The sequence below is a fragment of the Triturus cristatus genome, chromosome 4_1, assembly GCF_964204655.1.
Source record: "Triturus cristatus chromosome 4_1, aTriCri1.1, whole genome shotgun sequence".
In the NCBI taxonomy this organism is placed as follows: Eukaryota; Metazoa; Chordata; class Amphibia; order Caudata; family Salamandridae; genus Triturus; species Triturus cristatus.
The window spans coordinates 685,615,279-685,632,808 of NC_140585.1; the positions used below are offsets into that span (position 1 = coordinate 685,615,279).

General features: G+C 46.4%; 1 protein-coding gene across 1 annotated transcript in view; it reads right to left on the reverse strand.

Moving 5' to 3' along the window:
• Window positions 1-4,000: 4,000 nt before the first annotated feature.
• The window catches only part of TES (testin LIM domain protein), a 181,994-nt gene continuing 168,464 nt past the window's right edge, over window positions 4,001-17,530 (reverse strand). Inside the window, exon 7 of the mRNA XM_085653156.1 lies at window positions 4,001-8,113. Coding sequence (XP_085509282.1) covers window positions 7,922-8,113 — 192 coding nt within the window. The 3' untranslated portion in view covers window positions 4,001-7,921. The remainder of the gene's footprint in view (window positions 8,114-17,530) is intronic.

Consider the following 17,530-nt stretch of genomic DNA (forward strand, 5'->3'; position numbering starts at 1 on the left):
CCATGCACTAGAGGCCTCTTGAGGTTCTATAGCCAGCAGGGAAAGACTCCCCTCCCCATCTCCTCCGCAGCATGTGCCGTCAAAAATCACGGCCTGTAATGTCAGTGGTGCTAAACCAAATCAAAGGAAGCATCCCGCCTCTAATCTCCTCTCGCGAGCGGGCGTGTGAAGGAATTAAATCTCATTCCAGGCCGTAAGATGCCAAACCCCTAGTGGGAACGCAGGGGACGCGAGCTCAGTTAATCTGCAAACATTCAGAGCGTGAGCTTACTAAGCAAGCCCTGCGAGTCCCCTCGACGCATCAGCTCCTACTTAAAACACATGGCACCGTGCCATGGCAGTCCGTCGACATTCCCGCCGTCACACTGCGCCATGCCCTACCGGCGGCTCACTTTAAGCTTTTGACGATTTCGATGGGTGTGCTGTATTATTCTCAAGTGTAGAATGTGTCTGACTAAACTGATAACTTGTTCTGAGCCTTGATCCGAGCTGCAGCATGGTTTGCTTCTGATCCTGCGAGAGAGCCTTGCTGACCTCAGTGGTATTGCATTTAATCATTCGGGAGTGGAGGATTAAAGATTCACGTGCCGATCTGATTTCCAGGCGGAAACAATGCACCAGGAGCTCAGGAGGAGCAGAGTTCCTCTCAGACCTGCTTGGTGAGCTTTGGTTTAGTCTTCGAGCTCTTATCTTTTATGGGGCCATGTGTTTCTAATTAGCGTGGAAGCGCGCACTGCTCCCGACCTCTCAAAGGAAAGAAATCTTGACAAAACCAAGATTTTTTTCCTTTGAGAGGTCGGGGGCAGTGCGCTCCTCCACGCTAATTAGAAACACATGGCCCCATAAAGATAAGAAAGTGCTCCACGACAGCCGTGAAGTAGACGAGCCTGTCCGAATGGGCCGTCTGAAAAGGAGAAAGGGCAGCGGCTACAAAACCCCATTTCTAATGGCAGGCCACTGTTTAGCTTAAACGGTGACTCAAGCCAAAGAAAATGAGGGGCGGGGCTTCTACTCCCCTTCTCAAATCTACTCTCTTACAATATCCCTCGCCCATAGACTGAGTTGATATGACATGTTTTCCCCAAAATGTCACTAATTGGAAGCCCCACGAAGAGTGGAAAACTGCCCTAATAACTGGTGTCAACATTACCTTTCTTAAGGTGTAAATCCTGGGAATAAACCAGAGTAGAGGATTTGTTCGCTACAGTGGTTAGCGTGCCTTTTCAACATCCAAAGAAGTAAACTAACCATACATTATGTAAGGTCTCATATGCACAGGGGAGAGGAGGGGAGGGGAGGCGAGGCCAGCGGACTCCACATGTGGATGCTGCGTTAGAAACCAAGATTATCCTTCACTACTCGAAGAATCAAACCACTCCAGGGACATAAGGAAGGCTCCTTCAACATGCAGTAAATGGCTATTCAATGAGCTATGGTTGATAATAGCAGACCCCCTCCCCCCGTTTTAAGCAGTCTTACCTAGACATCCAATAAGGTGGTTTCTTTGCTCTAGTGAGGACAAAAACCTGGTTGTTGATCACCCAGGAGAGTAGTGGCATTTCCAAGGCACTGCATTCATTCATCTGTCAGATCCTTCCGGTGATAGGAATGTTTTGTTTTTGCTGATGTTCTAAATCAGGCGATGCCCAGTCATCAACTGCGTTGAGTCTTATAATTTTTCATTCTGTTCTGACCACACACCAATTCATATAGTAAAATCCAATGAATAAAAATGGGTATAATAGAATCCTATGTATTTTTTAAACGTGCCCAGGAATCTGAGTTTAGGAATAGTAATTATTAGAGCTACTGAATTTAAGGTTACCCATTACAGAAAAGTCAGAGGGAGTTTTGCTAAATATGTTGTTACACACGGACTTACATTTGGAAGCCAAAGCTGGAGAGAAATTCCGTAGTTAATAAAAAATGTCCTATACTGCTCCTGATAAAAACGGTACCATCGCATGCGTATGTGGACCTATCATCCGCAATAGGAAGAGCTCCAAAGAGCAATGTGGAGACATCAAGATTTTCTCTTTGAATTCCAATCTTTCTAGCAGTGTGGGGAGCTGCAGCATTTGGGCCCAGGGTCATCTGCATCTTGAAGCCATTCCTGGTGATTAGTTGGCGGAATCCCCACTCAGGAACTGCCCTTCTACGGTGACCCTAGAGGAGGCGTCTGCTAGGGAGAGGCACTGGTGAAAAAGAGTCATTTCCAGCTGCACCTCTCCTAAGCACAACAGTGCTTGGATGGCTGATCTGTGCCCCCGAGTACTTAAGAACTGAAAGCAGCCAGAACCCCTAGGCTGCAGCCAGGGCCGGCTCTAGGGCGGTGCGACCGCACCGGGCTTTTACCTGGGGGTGGGGCGTCATTTTTGAAAATGTGTATCATCATTTTAAGAGCACCTGCTGCCTTTTTCCTGGCCTCCAGCAACTTTCAGACATCAATTAAAATGTCAAGAGAAGTCCCTTGATTAATCGTCTTCCTGTAAAGAGACCGGAGGTTTGTCTAGTGGAAATTTGGACTCATCCTAAGGTAGTGCAGAGGGTTAAAATGCCTGCTTCTAAGAAAGTGTACCATGCAGATAAAGCGCATACAATGTAAAGAGGTCAGTGGGTTACTGCTTCTGTAAGAGAGCTCCTTTTGCTACCTGTCGTTTCTAAGTCAAAATACTAATAAAGAACATTGAGCTATTAAGTGTCACCCTAGAGCTGCTGCAAACTGCAAGGTATACGTTAGAGCTGTATGTTTTTTTGCCCAGTCTTTCATTATCCTGATCTTCTGAAAAGGGTTCATTTGAGTAGAAAACAATTCTTATTATGAAAGAGAACCCTTAACAATGAAGTTGTGTTTTAAATTCAGAATTTGTGCCTTTCCTGAATATGAACTTTAACTATATTGCCTACCAGTATCCATGACATGTCACTCCTACACTACACCTTGTAGTACTGTCTGATGTAACATTTCCTATACACTGATTTACACACACATGATTGTGCAATGTGTGTGTGGTATAAAGAGCTCTGACACCTTACACTGGTATCAGTGGTGGTAGAAAACTAAATGAATCTGAGAGAAAGTGGTTATGGAGACATGAGAGGCTTTGTTAAAAGGGTGCTAGTGAGGGCATCCGTGGCAGAGGAGGTCATTGGGGTGGGGGGGCGCCTACTGACATTGTCGCACAGGGCGCCACCTGCGCTAAAGCCGGCCCTGGCTGCGGCTGCTTTCAGATTCATGTATTTATGACGCGCTGAACGTCCCTGATATTGGAAAACAAAAACGCAGACTTAGGGCTGCAAGGGGAGCTCTTCCCTCACGGCTCCTTTTTACCAACTACTGGTAAGGTCGTAGGTGGGACTTCGACACTTATCGGCCTATTGTTATCTAGAGTGTGTGTATATCCAATTAAACAAATACTTTTACCCAATTCTTGTAGCAATGTTCAGCTGACAACTTCTACTGCAGGATATCGGGGGGTGGGGGCTACAAAATGTGGTCTCATTTTTAAACCAAGAAGAAAACCATAAACACTGACAAAACCGAACCGTCTTACCTATCATAGCCACAGGCAAAGCATCGCCAAGATATAGGGCTCATGAGAATGGGTGTCACATACAGATAGTTACACATGACACTACTGTCGCACACAAAAGGCTGAAAGGCATACTTGTTCCGAGATACTCTAAAATGTAAGGAAATTCAAAATGGGCGAACATCTTTTCCTTAGGGACGACTGGAAAGTAGGCCTGCCAGCCGAGTAAGTCAGCAAGTATTAATTGATTTAAAAAGCAATTATATGCTCAAACACATCTGAATCAAAATGATGGCCTTACTTGAGAACATTTTTCCACAGGCATGTCAGGAAAAAGAAGGACTATTTGCTTACTTAACTGGGAAGACGTCTTGCTATGGAATAGTTTATAGCTGAGCGTAGCACTCCACCTGCTGGAATAATACCATAATGCAACCAAAGTACACATTTACAAATTCGAATAACGCTTTTCACTTCTTTTCCGTTTATTAGCTATCATTAGTTCAAAACTTAATATTGCAAAGAACAAAAAGCCATGTTAATATTTGCATAGTTATTTTTTCGTGTAGGCGTTAGTTTTCATTCAGTTAATACATCAGCAAATGATCACTTTGAATCATGGAATCTTGAAAGGTATGACGCGCGGACAGGCAGTCCCATTACATGTTGGGCACTGTTAGGCCATTACTGGAATGCAACATATACGGCACCATATGTCAAACTGCATAAATCATCGAGTAAGCTCATCGTTACACAAAAGCAGAATTTCAGGCCTGGATCTCTCTAAAAATGGCTAAGACACAGATGTAGTTACAAGACAACCACGCATAACATTCATTTTGGGTTTGCTTTTTTCATTAATTGATTGTTTTTTAGAACTGTTAAACGAGAAGATGAACCTGTAAGTTTACATTCCGTTATTTCACGAAGGCTAATTCAGAAGCAAACGGGCTGGACGCAGACCAAACAATCAGCAATCGCGCAGGCAGCACGCTGCACAAGAAAAGAGGACCTGGGGTTGGGGTGAGGGAGGTTCTTTGGTGGCGGGACAGCGGTGTTTCCAATAAAGCATATTAATTATGAGAATAAACACACCTATGGAAAGGAAACTTCCATAAGTAGTATTTAAAGTCACAGTTTTTTTTTTGTTGAACTGGATTTAACATCAACGTCCACTTGATGACCTGGAGATCTGGTACAGTTTCAATTTGCTATTTGCTTTTTCTAAATCCCTCTTACATCAGTGCTGTGACCAATGACATGGTGTTTTGAACACATAACCATAAAATGTACAGAAAGTGGGCATCAGGAAACTCATTTCACTCACAGTACCGGAGGGGCATCAAATCGTATACATTCAAATTATTTACCAATAAGGTGTCAGCAGAGATCCACACTTGTAACCATGCCCACTGGTTATCAGTTCCAGGCATGGAGACCCTGTTTTTTTGTCGTGGAGTTTCCTAGTCCAAAACACAGACTCCTTGTTAAAACAACCACTTTCTCTATCTTTTCAAGCCAAGGTGCTGTAAAGCACCAAATCTGAGCCAATGGCTCACTATCTGTTCACAAGTACTTTTTAGGATTCGTAAGTTCATCCACGGCCTTAAGTAAAGACTCATCGCGTGCAACCACTCAACAAGATGTTGTGTTCCTGGGATTTATGAAAAACAATGGATTTAATGTTTTGCAAGCCTTCTATGAACATGCTTTCTCCAGAATTTATATATCAAATCTACACTTCGGCAGCCATCACATAAAATGCACTTGTCATGAGCGTCATCAAATGCGGCAGTATCAAACGTGCCTATCTTCTACATCTAGAAATGCTTATGGACAGCCGATTTTTCATGGGAAGCGTTATTAGTTTTTTGACAACATCAAGTGTAGCACTTCTTGGGTGCCTGCGGTGTCCAGAGGTCTGTAATGTAATTTTCTGTTGGAGCACGAACAGAAGACCATGGCAGATCATTGGGAAAGGGAAGCTACACTGGTTTGAGTAAGCCTACCAAAAAAAGGAACCATGAGAACACATTAATTAGGGAACATGCATTGACTTGATAAAGAATCCTGAAAAAATTGAACAGGATTGCTCTTTCTAAAAAAGCAGATCAGCTTCTTGTGGAAGACAGTGGTTTCCTCATCAAGACTCGGGTTGAAGGCAAACGACTGAGCAAGTCCGTGGACAATCTTCCCTGCAATGACTTGCGCTCGGCAGCAGATACAGTGGGTAACCATTGCGCCTGCGAGGCTGCAGCGGAAAGCAAGATATCCTATGGGAGACATGCAGGCATGTTCGGTACCTTCTCACCTCTCCTAGACCAGTTACTTCTTTTTCAGGTCATTATGATTGGTGGACTTAATGTATGCCCAATACATTCTGTGTTTTGAAACTATGAACTTCAATGTCCTCTTGGTGACTACTGTTTCTCTAGGATTTTTACTATACAATTCCTGCCCTTATAGTGGCAGTATCTGTTTCTATATTCAGATTCAGGGTGGAGTAGAGTTCCTGGAAGAAATGATAAACCCGCTGAAGACAATATCCATATCTCAACAGAGCATCTTGAGGCTAAACATTGTTTCATTACTTGGATACAGGCGCGTGACTGTTTTTCTTCTAGGAGGTTCTTCAGGATTTCACCCATAACAGCAAAACTCCCGTATTCCGAACATTTAAGACTGCTGCCTAGTTTGAAGTTATTCATATAAAGCAACTAGTATGGCCAGTCTCTTCCCCACCTCCAAACAAAAACCTCTGTTTTGCTTTAATTAATGAAATTGTCTGCAGTACGGCCCTGTGCTAGTTTCCTTTATCTCACAACCATCTCCAGAAGATGTAATCCGATGGGTCTCCTTAGTGAGTTCTAAACAGCATCAGCAATAGAAAAATCGAAAGAATAGGTGGGAGGACAGATTTTCCAAGTCTTCACGTAGACAGCATGCATGCCATGGAGCCTGCTGGAAGGGTTCTAACTCACCGATACCCCTTTACACAAGGTGGCAACAAAACGCTTAGGCTTGGGAAAGAGGAAATTCTCCTTACGTGGGGAAGGCCGGAGGACACCCAACCAATCGTTAATCACATGGAAAGCATCTTGATCCCAGACAGACTCATCATCTGAAACCTTTGCAAATTCTGTGCGTCTCCAAAAGAGAGAGGTGAAATAAAGTGACCGAAAAATAAGCAATTTAAAAAGTCAAACCATAACATTGGTGCTACAAAGTACCTGCAGTTGAGAGAAATGATAACATCACACGCATTTGAAAAAGGAATTTCCAAACTTAAAAAAAAAATACATCAAGGGATCTCATTCTCAACCAATCTATGAAGACACTCGCATGACAACTGTGACCTAGTATCTTCATGAGGCTCTACATATGCTCTCACAAAATGAATACACAACTGAACCACGTATGTGTAAGCAAAAGGGGGAATCTTAAACAAATGTGGATTGCTACACACAACACTCCCAGATAAGCAGAGGATTCTGATTTCCACTACAGTGCAGATTAGACGTGCAGTACAGTCCGGCACGGCGACAAGGCTGAATCAATGAATCTGTTTTCCAACATGTTCAGAAACCATTCACGTGGGGGGGGGGGGGGGGGGGATGGATCACTATCATGGATGAAGGCAGACAAATGTGTGCAGGCAGTGCATAATGTGGACTTGTTTGAGGCATGTTTCCAGAGGATCCTGGCAAGGAACAGCCAATGCTTGTTTTACATAATTCACCTATTCCAGTAAGCAGCTCTCGTTCTCCGCACACATTTCAGTGGAGTAAATTGATTTCCATGGCGATCAGTTTCAGTGGGTTGCTTAGCTACCCAGAGATGAAATCCAGATGAAGAGCTTTAGATTTTAAATGCACAAGTACAGCTTGGCAGTGTACGGCAAGCGCCGTCACACAAAAGTGTCCAGGTGACGCAAGACACACTCGAGAGCTAGAGTGTGAACATATGTATCAGTGAACAGAGAAAAACTACTTTAGTTCACTGGGTGTGGGAGTCACCACATTCTTTTTCATTTTGAAATACTCACTGCCAAATCCAGAGCAGAAAATCCAAGTTAAAATGCTCGAGTGACATTCTCCTGTGCAGGATAACATTTTGTAAATCTATTCACAGAGCTATTTATTTTCTCTGAAAGTGGACAATATAGAGCAAAGGGTACACTTTAGCAGTATTACCAGATATGTAAATGTATGAAGGTTCCCCCCCGGATTAAAGACATTGAATACATTACTTGGCACATTTAAAACATTTGAGAATAGAGTATTGCACATTTTCTTTCTTGCATATTACAATACTTGTAAGAGATTACAGTAGTAGCAATGCCAAAGATAGGAAGAGGGAGGCGCTCAGACGGCTATGCTGCTCCACTTTTAGGACCGCATTTTCTTCTTGCATTCAACGGAGCAAAAGACCATTCCCTCGATCGGCATGAACTTCTGCCCGGTCAGGGACTTACTGCAGCAGGAGCACACGAAGCATTCTTCCGTGGCGTGCCAGTGGAAGTTGTTATAACTCACTCGTTGCGTTTCCGGGTCAATGGCATTATGACAACCCTGGCACACCTAAAAAAAGACCGACAACAAGGTTATCCGATAGGTATGTCCAGTATCTGTGCCACAGAAAAGAAGTCCTCGCTCAACAGGGTACCCGGTTTTACAGTAAAACCAAGGTCACATGTTCCCTCAACTTCATGGCTCTGTCAAAACATTCATCCATTAGTATCAGTTTCATTTGTACTTGTGCTTCAAGTTTACCGCCCTCAGCGCTACAGCCGTGGAATAATGTGCACGAGTTTGACGCGATAAGACAGGAATGTAACAATTTACAGAGCAGGAGGATTCCTCTTCATTACCTTAAAAACACATGTTTCCTGCTATTCAATCCATGTGGAAACTGGACAATGGAAAGGTGGTAGTAGTAGGAAGAAGAGGGTGTGAGCACATGGATACAGTTTAACAGAAGGATATACATTTACTTTAGAAAGCCATCAGAGGGAAAATTGAAATTGCTTTCCCGATAATGTCAGACATCAGTGTTCTAGTAGTGGCAGTTGTAAATATTTTATTTGTGCAGATGAACAAGTTAATTACCTTTGATAAAGATCTTTCTGGTGGATACTCCATCTCTCCGCAGTTTTCTCACCTATAGAATATTTCCCAGACGTAAGACTACATTCGGAAACTTTAAAGCAGCACTCCTGCATGCTGGTAGGTTGCGCGGGTGACTGCTGGTTGGATACTTTTCACAGTAATTCTCTTTGAAAGTCTGGAGCTCTGAAATAAAAGTTTTTAAAATGCTAACAAACTTCTTTTGGTGGCCAAACACCAGGAGTACACTTCCAAGTCCCCAGGACCTAAGAGGGATGACTTGGAGTCTTGCAGGGTGTCAGGCACAGTGTAACCTCAAAGTCAAATCGAGGTCCAGTTGCCACTGGTCAGCTGGAATGCACACCTATGTCCCCTTCAGCTTTTTTTTTATGTCCCTGGAGCAGGTAAGTGGCTCAGCCTTAGGATTCTTGGAGATTTTTCTAACCTTGGATATCATGTGTAAAAGGGTCTAACCTCCTCAGGTCTTTTTCACAGGTCATACATGCCAACTGCAGCACGTTCAATCCTAATGGTATCCTTCTGTAAGTCCAGCAGTGCTCTGCGGAAGGCGTGGTGAGGGTCCAGCTTTGACTGTAAGACACTCCTAGTTCTTCTCTGACCAACTGAGTAAAAGCTCCAAGGCCCTGACTTACATCATTTGCAGTAGTTCCTGTTTGCTTAACTGCAAACAGGCCCAAAATGCAATCTGTCAGGGTAAATCCAAGATGACAAAGGTCTGAGCAGGCAGTGCGCTGTAGTAATCCTAGTTTTCGATCATATCAAATACTAAAATCCAGCTGGAAGCAGGCACTGTACTCACAAAAAAATTCAGAGACAGAAGTAGGGCAGGAAAAAAGCAGGGTTCTTCAGCAACCAGACGGGGATGTACAATAACAGCCCTGGCATTCTATTTGCTTCATTTAAAGGGCACAAAACATTTACATGTGCTTCAGACAGACCCATCATGTAGGGTTTGACAATGTGGTGTCAAAGGGAGGGGCACAGCTCCCACCCTGCATATTCTACTGAGCTCAGATGAGTCACCTCTACTCCTTTAGGTCAGCCTAATGTACGCTCCTCAGACACATTTCACAACTCTTCCTGGGCTGAGGACAGGGTCAGAGGTGTCAGACGCTAATGCTAATTATCTATCTGAATATTCAGGCAGGTAACTTTCTAAAGGTTACTTTTTCTCAACAGTTATTACAAATGCAACTTCTCCACAGATTCTGATTTTTCATAACTACTATAAATAGTGGTTACATCATTTTTCTAGGTGGTCCCATTACTGGGATACAGTACAAGTATTTTAGTCTGTACTCTTATTTTCTTCACAGTACAGCTAGGCGTGACGAACAAGTTACTTGCTTGCGGTAATACCTTGTCTGGTAGAGACTATGCAGTCGCAGATTCCTTACTTTGGAATATTCCCCAGGCGTCAGACTGGATCTGGAAACATTTGGGCAGTACCCCTGCAGGTTGGTAGGTGGAGTTTTTCGGCCCTGCATCGGCACTGTCCACATCATTAGCACTGGAAGTGAGGTGTGCAGTGCCTATATAGGTGCCACCCTAGTGTGCTGGCATCAGTTTCTTTTTGCAACTTTCCATGCCAGAAGCACGGAGCCATGAAGAATCCCGACACACTCGTGTGCACTGCTAAGAAGGGATGAGGCAAAGACATCAGTTTGCAGAGCAAGGAGGATTGGAGGGTTGTTAAGCAATCTGCAGCTAGATAGGAGTCCCTACCAGATAAAGCGTTACTGAAGCCAAGTAACTTGATCATCTGATAGAGACTTCTAGCTCCAGATTCCTTACCTTGGAATAGATATCCGAGCAATACCTCCCTGACGGCAGGTCTCCGAAACAGTTTAAAGCAAGAAGTCCTGCAACACCGATTGGTTTAAAGTGCCCATCTCAACAGACCTGACCATTCAGATAGTAGTGTTTGTTGAACATGTGCAAGGACGCCACGCAGCTGCATTACAGACGTTCAGGACAGGGACTCCCTGAGCTAATACAGTGGTCACCGTCTTGGCTCCGGTACAAGGAGCACGCAAGCCCTTAAACGGTTGTCTTTTGCCCAATGCATAGCAGATCTTTATGCAGAGAACTATCCATTGTGAGAAGGTCCTTTTCTGCACAGCTTTCCCTTTATTACCCCGACATACCTTGCAAAGAGATGAAGTCCATCAGGAACTCCTTTGTGTGATTCAAGTAGAATGACTTAAGTAGAACGACAACACTACTTTTGGGTCCAGACCATATAGTCTCTCTTCTACTTTAGAAGGGTGAGGTGGAGCAAAGAAGTTAGGGAAGGGGATGTTTTGGCGTACGTGAAAAGGTCAATACGTTAGGGAGAAAGGAAGCACAGTTCCTAAGAACCAGCTTGTGTGGGTAAAAGGTGGTATACACAGGATGCATAGACTGCCTGCAGTTCGCTCACTCTCCTGCCTGTTGTTATGGCCACTAGAAACAGTCTTGATGGTAAGTAGGTGGCGGCATGCACATAAGAAAAGTCATGGACAGCTTAAGATCTCCTTGGGGCATGATGAATGGCCTGGCAGAAAACATGGAGACCTCTGAGGAATCCAGTCTCAACAAGTGACTTGAACAGAGAAGGTTGGTCTGGCAACCGCATGAACACTAAAATGGTGGACAAGTAACCTTTACCAGTGCCCTATTGGGCAAAAGAAAGAACAAAAAATAGAACCTGGGCCAATGGCGCAGAAAGAGGATCAATATTGCACACTATGCCACAAACGTGTCCCAATGGCAGGCATATACGGTCTTGGTGGAGGGTCACCTGGCTGCCAGATTAACATCACAGACTATGGGAGGAAAGTTGTCAACAGTCGCTACTCAATCTCCAAGCATGAAGGCAGAGCGTGAACAAAATCAGGTGAAGGACTCTGTCCTGCTGCTGCGACAGACGGTCCTCCCAAAGGAGCAGTCTGAACGGAGGGCTGATGGTCATGCTCAAGAGCATGGGATACCAGACTCTCCTTGCCCTATCTGGATCCACAAGAATTACTTGGGCCCAGGCATTCCTGATCTTTTTGAGAACTCTGCGGAAAGGTGTAGGAGGCCAGACCTCCACTTAAGAAGAAAAACATCTCCAATCAAGAACCGCCTAGGAAACTACATTGCGTAAAACTGATGAGATTGCATGGTTCTGCAGTGACAAATAGATCTAATCAATGCTCTCCCCATTCTTGAAAGAGACCTCGCACTACATTTGAATGGCGACACCACTCATGATCACCTAGGCATTGACGGCTGAGATTGTGTGCCCTGATGTTCAGAGAGCCTGCCAGCTGTTGAACCACCAGGTAAATGCCCTAAATGTTCCAGCCATGTCCAGAGGTACAGCAGAACCAAGAATAGAATCGGCCCCTCAGTATAACAGGAAAGAGACCTTACGACCTGCAATGTCCCCCCCCTCTCCCCACGCCCCACTGGAGAGCAGAAGTAGCACGAAGGAACAGAGTCCTGCAAGGACTTCATATATATCTTCTTTGACTTTCCCGAAGACTTCAACCACTATGATTTGTGACAGGAATGACTTCATGAGTGGGAGCAGGTCTGCGCTTTAGACTTCGACTTGGTGTGGGGCCTTCCAGTGCTTCACCACATACAGCTTCCCTTCACATTTTCAGATCGATTTTGGATTCATCTGGGTGCAATCATAACAGGTATTGGAGTTGTGTGTTGAACCCTGGCACCAGAGTCACATCCCATGGGCATGTGTCACAGGCATCTGTTCGGAACAGTCTTTACAAGGTTTAAACCATGTTTTAGGTGGTGGTTTAGATAGTGGAGAATTTGAAAAAAATCTCTTCAGAGTGAAGAAAGGAAGGAAGGATTGGAGTTCCAGATCGTGTCTGAAGACGTAGTAATAAAGGAACCAGATGCCAGCGAGCATGGTAGGTACTTATATGCAGCTCCATTCGTCACATCCAGAGTGGAAAGCAGTTAACGCACAGGAGCACTGCTTTTGACTGTTCGTATCCTATCTGGAGCCTGGGGATATTAACATGAATGAGAAATCTGCGGTTAGAAGTATCCATCAGAAAGTGTTTAGTTCTATGCAGCCTTGTGGATTCTTTAATGAACAAAGAAAAGTAAATTTAATATGAAAATATTAGTCACATAAAAAATGTAAATAGAGAATTTAATGAGCATGAAAAGGTAATTAACTGAAATGAATTGGTATTTGAATAGCACCCTATTAGCCAATGGGTTGCCTGGGGCTGAAGGGAGGCAGACACGGTAACAGAAATGGAGGAAAAGAATTACATTTTGAAACAGCAGGTTTTAAACTTTTTTTCTGAAGGATTGGTAAGAAGTAGAGGATCCTGGAGGAGGGATTGCCAGTGCTTGGTAGGTAAGTTAAAAAGAAAAGAAAGAAAGGCTGTCGAACGGCCACTGTTAGAATCAGGAGAGGATAATCAGGTTGGCCTGAATGAAGAACCCAAGTGAAATATCATAGCTATATCTCTTTCATTATATAGATTGGCCAGAGTTAGCAAGACTTTACTGGATTAAACGAAAAAGCTACTTACCTTCAGCAATACTCTTTCTGGTGGATACTCTAATTCCTCATCTTTAGTATATTGCCCAGGCACTAGACTGGGTCTGGATGTTTTCAAAGCAGTGCTCCCGCACACCACCGGGTGACATCGTACAACTCTGTCTTGGCCTCATTCTGCCCTGGAAGTGATAAAGTGGAGCTGTATAAAAGTACCACCTCTGCACACTGTTAGTTTCTTGCTTTCCTCTTTCGGTTCCCTTGGACGGTTAGCAAAACAAATAATTGGAGGTACACGTGTGGAGAAATCTGAATTGAGGTCTTTTTAGATGGCAAAAAGGGGACCACTTCACAGGATGGATAGGTGGGAGGAATGTGAGGAATCTGTGGTTAGATAAGGTATCCACCAAAAAGAACTTTACCAAAAGAAAGTATCTCATTCTCCTAATGGATACTTATAACCATAGGTTCTTCACCTTAAGAAAAATTAATAGATACCAAAGCAGTACTTTCCAAAGGTGGAGGGTCTGTGAAGAGGGATCTGAGCAAACATTCTGCAGGACATAATAGACAAAATGTTCTTCCTGTCTAACTTGGCTCTCAAGGGAGTAATGTTTCATGAACATGTGTTCTGACACCCATGTTGTGGCCTGGCAGATGTCAAGAACAGATGAGCTGCACGGCAGAGTGTGGTAGCAGCAGTGACCCTGGTTGAATGAGCACTCAGCCCTCTGGAGATTGTTTCTTAGCCAAAGCATAGCAGGTGTTAATGCAGAGGACTAGCCACTGTGACAGTGTGCTTTTCTACAGCGCTGTTACTTTCTTTGCATCAGAGAATCACCACAAAAAGCTGATCATCCACCTGATGGTCTTCAATGCGATCAATATAAAAGCTCAGAGCTCTCTTGTGATCTAGTCAATGGAGTCTGTCATAGTCTTTCGAGGGGTGAGGTGGAGCAAAGAACGTTGGGAGGGTGATAGATTGCTTAACATGAAATGGAGTCACAACTTTTGGCAAAAAGGACACCCTGGTCCTCAACACCAGCTGGGAAAAAGATGTTAGTAGGGCAGCTGCAGACAGAGCCTAAAGCTCATGCCTGTGATGAGATGAAGCAATCGTAATGAGAGACTGTTTTGAGAGAGAAGATGTAGTGAGCAGAAATATGCCTCTTTTTTCGCAGCCCGTCACCCCGCATGTTGTTGCAACGCAGTTGTTACTGCAACTGCGTTGTAAAAATGCATACCATTACCCCACAAGTCGTAACAACGACTTCCACAGGGGGGTGCTGTATAATTTACTATTCCAACTCCAGTCTGTGTGGACAGTAAGGAAGGTGTTGGATTTAAATCCAATGGTATGCGTTGTTACAACGCGGTCATTGTAACGACCGCATTGAAACAACATGCGGGGTGACTGTTTTGTGGTCAGGGTTGTTTACCAGTGAGCAGCTGTACATAGGCTCCATGGGGATACTGTTAGAAGGTGGTTCCGACACTGTTGGCCGCCCGGATTTTTCGCTTTTTGAGCACCTAATTGTTGAGCGTTTACTGTGGGGGAGCCTCATAAGTTGGGACTCACCCATAGTGAACTCCTAATGAAAGAGACTGCATGGGGATTTTACTAGTGTCCCCCTGGCTTGACCAGGCCACTGCGCAGCAGCTAGAATAATGGACACCGGGCTGGTTACATGCAGACACATGTGTACATGCCTGTGCAAACGTGTAGGGGCTGCGCAGGGGAGATTCCTAACATGCGCAGCCAAGGAGCAGGTGCAGATAGACTGGTGTGGAAGGACTTTTGCAGAATGGGGTGGTGACATGGAATAGGCTTTATACACTGGAAAGAAACATGGCAGGGAAAGTCAGTGTGTTTTACTGTGGTTTTCACTCTATTATTCTCTTATGGGGATAGGGAGCACATGGGCTAGTTTTACTTTCCTAAGGCCTACAGATCCCAGACACGCACTAAAGTCCACTGTAACGGATGTGAGAAGAAGTATTCTGCAGAGTCCAAAGTCATATTTGTACTGCTTTTGGGTCATCCAGAAATGTCACATTTCCCTGAGTCAGCCATAACCAGGGCCTGGCTGAGGGCTGACCTCAGAAGAATGTATTGATAACCTTTCTTCCACAAGCTAAGGCCTCCTCTCCACAAAGAGAAGATGGGTGGGGCTACAGGCTCATCCATCAGCAGCTATCACTGGGTGCCAGGCACCAGGCTGCACCAAGGAGGGAAGGTAGCGAGGGGGGAAGGGGCTTTTTCAGAGACCATGTGGCCAGAGACCCTGGATGACGTAATGTTGAACAAACTCAGAGGCTGGGCAGGAAGGAGGGAGCAGGGGCAGTGAAGTGATATGTCGCCTACTCAACTTTTAAAAGTGCTTGCACAGGAAGAGAAGGTCTCTCTGGGGTGTTGTCTGCTGAAGCAGAAGGTGCTGGAGCCTGACGCAATAGGCAGTTGGAAGGAGGAACCCCCTGACTGCCCCCAGGATCCTGAACAGCGTCAGGAGAAGAGTCCAGGACCAGTGCGCAGAAGCAGGGGCCTCTGCGCAGGGAGAAGAGAGGCCCAGGAGGAGAGCAGGCGAAAGGCTGGCGCAGGGAGCCAGTGAAGACAGTTCCCTGCTAAATCCCCCCTCTCAGAGACCCAGAGGGCAAAGGAGAGTGCTACCAGTGGCTGGGGAGCTCCACCAGGAGCAAGAAGAGGCAAAGATCATGAAGATCAGACCCTTGGGGGCTGAGAAATGGACCTCAGAAGGTAGGCGACCTTGGATCTCTGGCAGACCGATGACGAAGCACCTGGGGCTCCGTCACCGGTCTTGAAAATGCCCCCGGTAGTGGGTCAGGTCTTGGGGGCTGCCCCCAAGAAGAAGAGAAAGCGGAAATGACCCAAGCGTGGTGCCAGGAGCCCACCCTGGCCCACGCGGATTGTGCAGTGAGGGGAGCGCTGTCGCGACCCCCTCAAGGAAGATCCGGGGCCCGGGATCCCAACTCCGGGCCCGTGTGGTGAAGTGGAGGCAGGGAGCGCCGTCACGCCCCCCTGCAGAGAGATCTTTGGGGGCCTGGGACCCCATCCCCGGGCCCCTAAGCAAAGTCAGGGATCACTGTTGCGCTCCCCGTAAAGTTATCCCCCATGGGGGAGGAGGCCAGGAGCCCACCCTGATCCCCGCCGACGAAGAGAAGCCGGGGAGCGCCGTTGCGCTCCCTGTGACGAGGAGGTTGGGCCTGGGACCCCATCTCCGGGCCCCGAAGTGAGGAGGAGGTGGGGGGAGTGCCATCGCACTCCCCCCGAAGAACCGCCACCGAGGGAGCAACCTCCGCGTCTGCCCGCCGGAGCGGGCAGACCAGAATGCACAGGCCGGCTCCCGCAGCCGCACACAAGGGTGCGGGCCGGGAGGGAGCCGGCAGGGGCCGCCGGGGGTGGGCTCCCCGGGCTGCCCTCCATCCCGCAATCAGCGCGGGGTGCCCGGGTGGGACCGGGACGCCGCAAGCAGAAGAGGAGGAGCGTCAGGGGCCCGGGTGGGACTGGGCCCCCACCACCCAGCAGAACGGCCGGGGGTGGGCTCCCCGAGCTGCAGATTGACGCACCTTGGGGGTCCCGTGGGACCGAGCCCCACACCGAAGCCAGGAGACGCGGCAGGAGGCTGCCAGGGGCAACGCGGCTCTTCCAGGAGCAGCGGGAGAGCCGCTGCTATATTATTCACAGAAAGGAGCCTGAAGCGCCCCATAATGCCTTGCAAGGCATGGGGAAATCCATTGTTTTTGGTGCTGGTGGCCCCCAGAGGAAGAGGGTCACCCTCATTTGTGAAAGAGGTGCAGGGGGAGCTGCAGGAGCAACACAGCCTCACCCAGCACGAAGAAGAAAAGTCCCTCCCTAAGTCTCATGGGGACTTGAAAATAATAACCCCTCAAAGGCTCAGCCAGCATTTTAACTAACCCTGGGCATAGGACTACGCTACGCTCGCGTAGTTTGCGCAACTACGCGGATTGCACTTAGCACAGTGCAAAAACACATAGCGGGCATTTTTTGCTTGCTTGCGGTCCTCAACATCAAGTTGGCAACCGCGAGCGAGCAAAATGACATCCCGGTGAGACTTTTTCCTCGTTCGCAATCAGCAACATCAAGTTGCCGATAGCGAGCGTGGAAAATAAACCTCCCGGCGAGATTCTCAACGCGGGGAGGTCAGGTTTCTCATTGCGAGTGGTCGCGTATGCTCACGACCGCTTGTGATGAGAAACTACCAGTCCGCATTGAGAAAGCTGCCGCTCTAGTACAAATCTACTCGAGTGGCGGAAAACGACCGCTTGCACTGTGCAAGATGCCGTTTGCAATGACTGCATAGTGCAGACAAGCATCCGGCACTGTG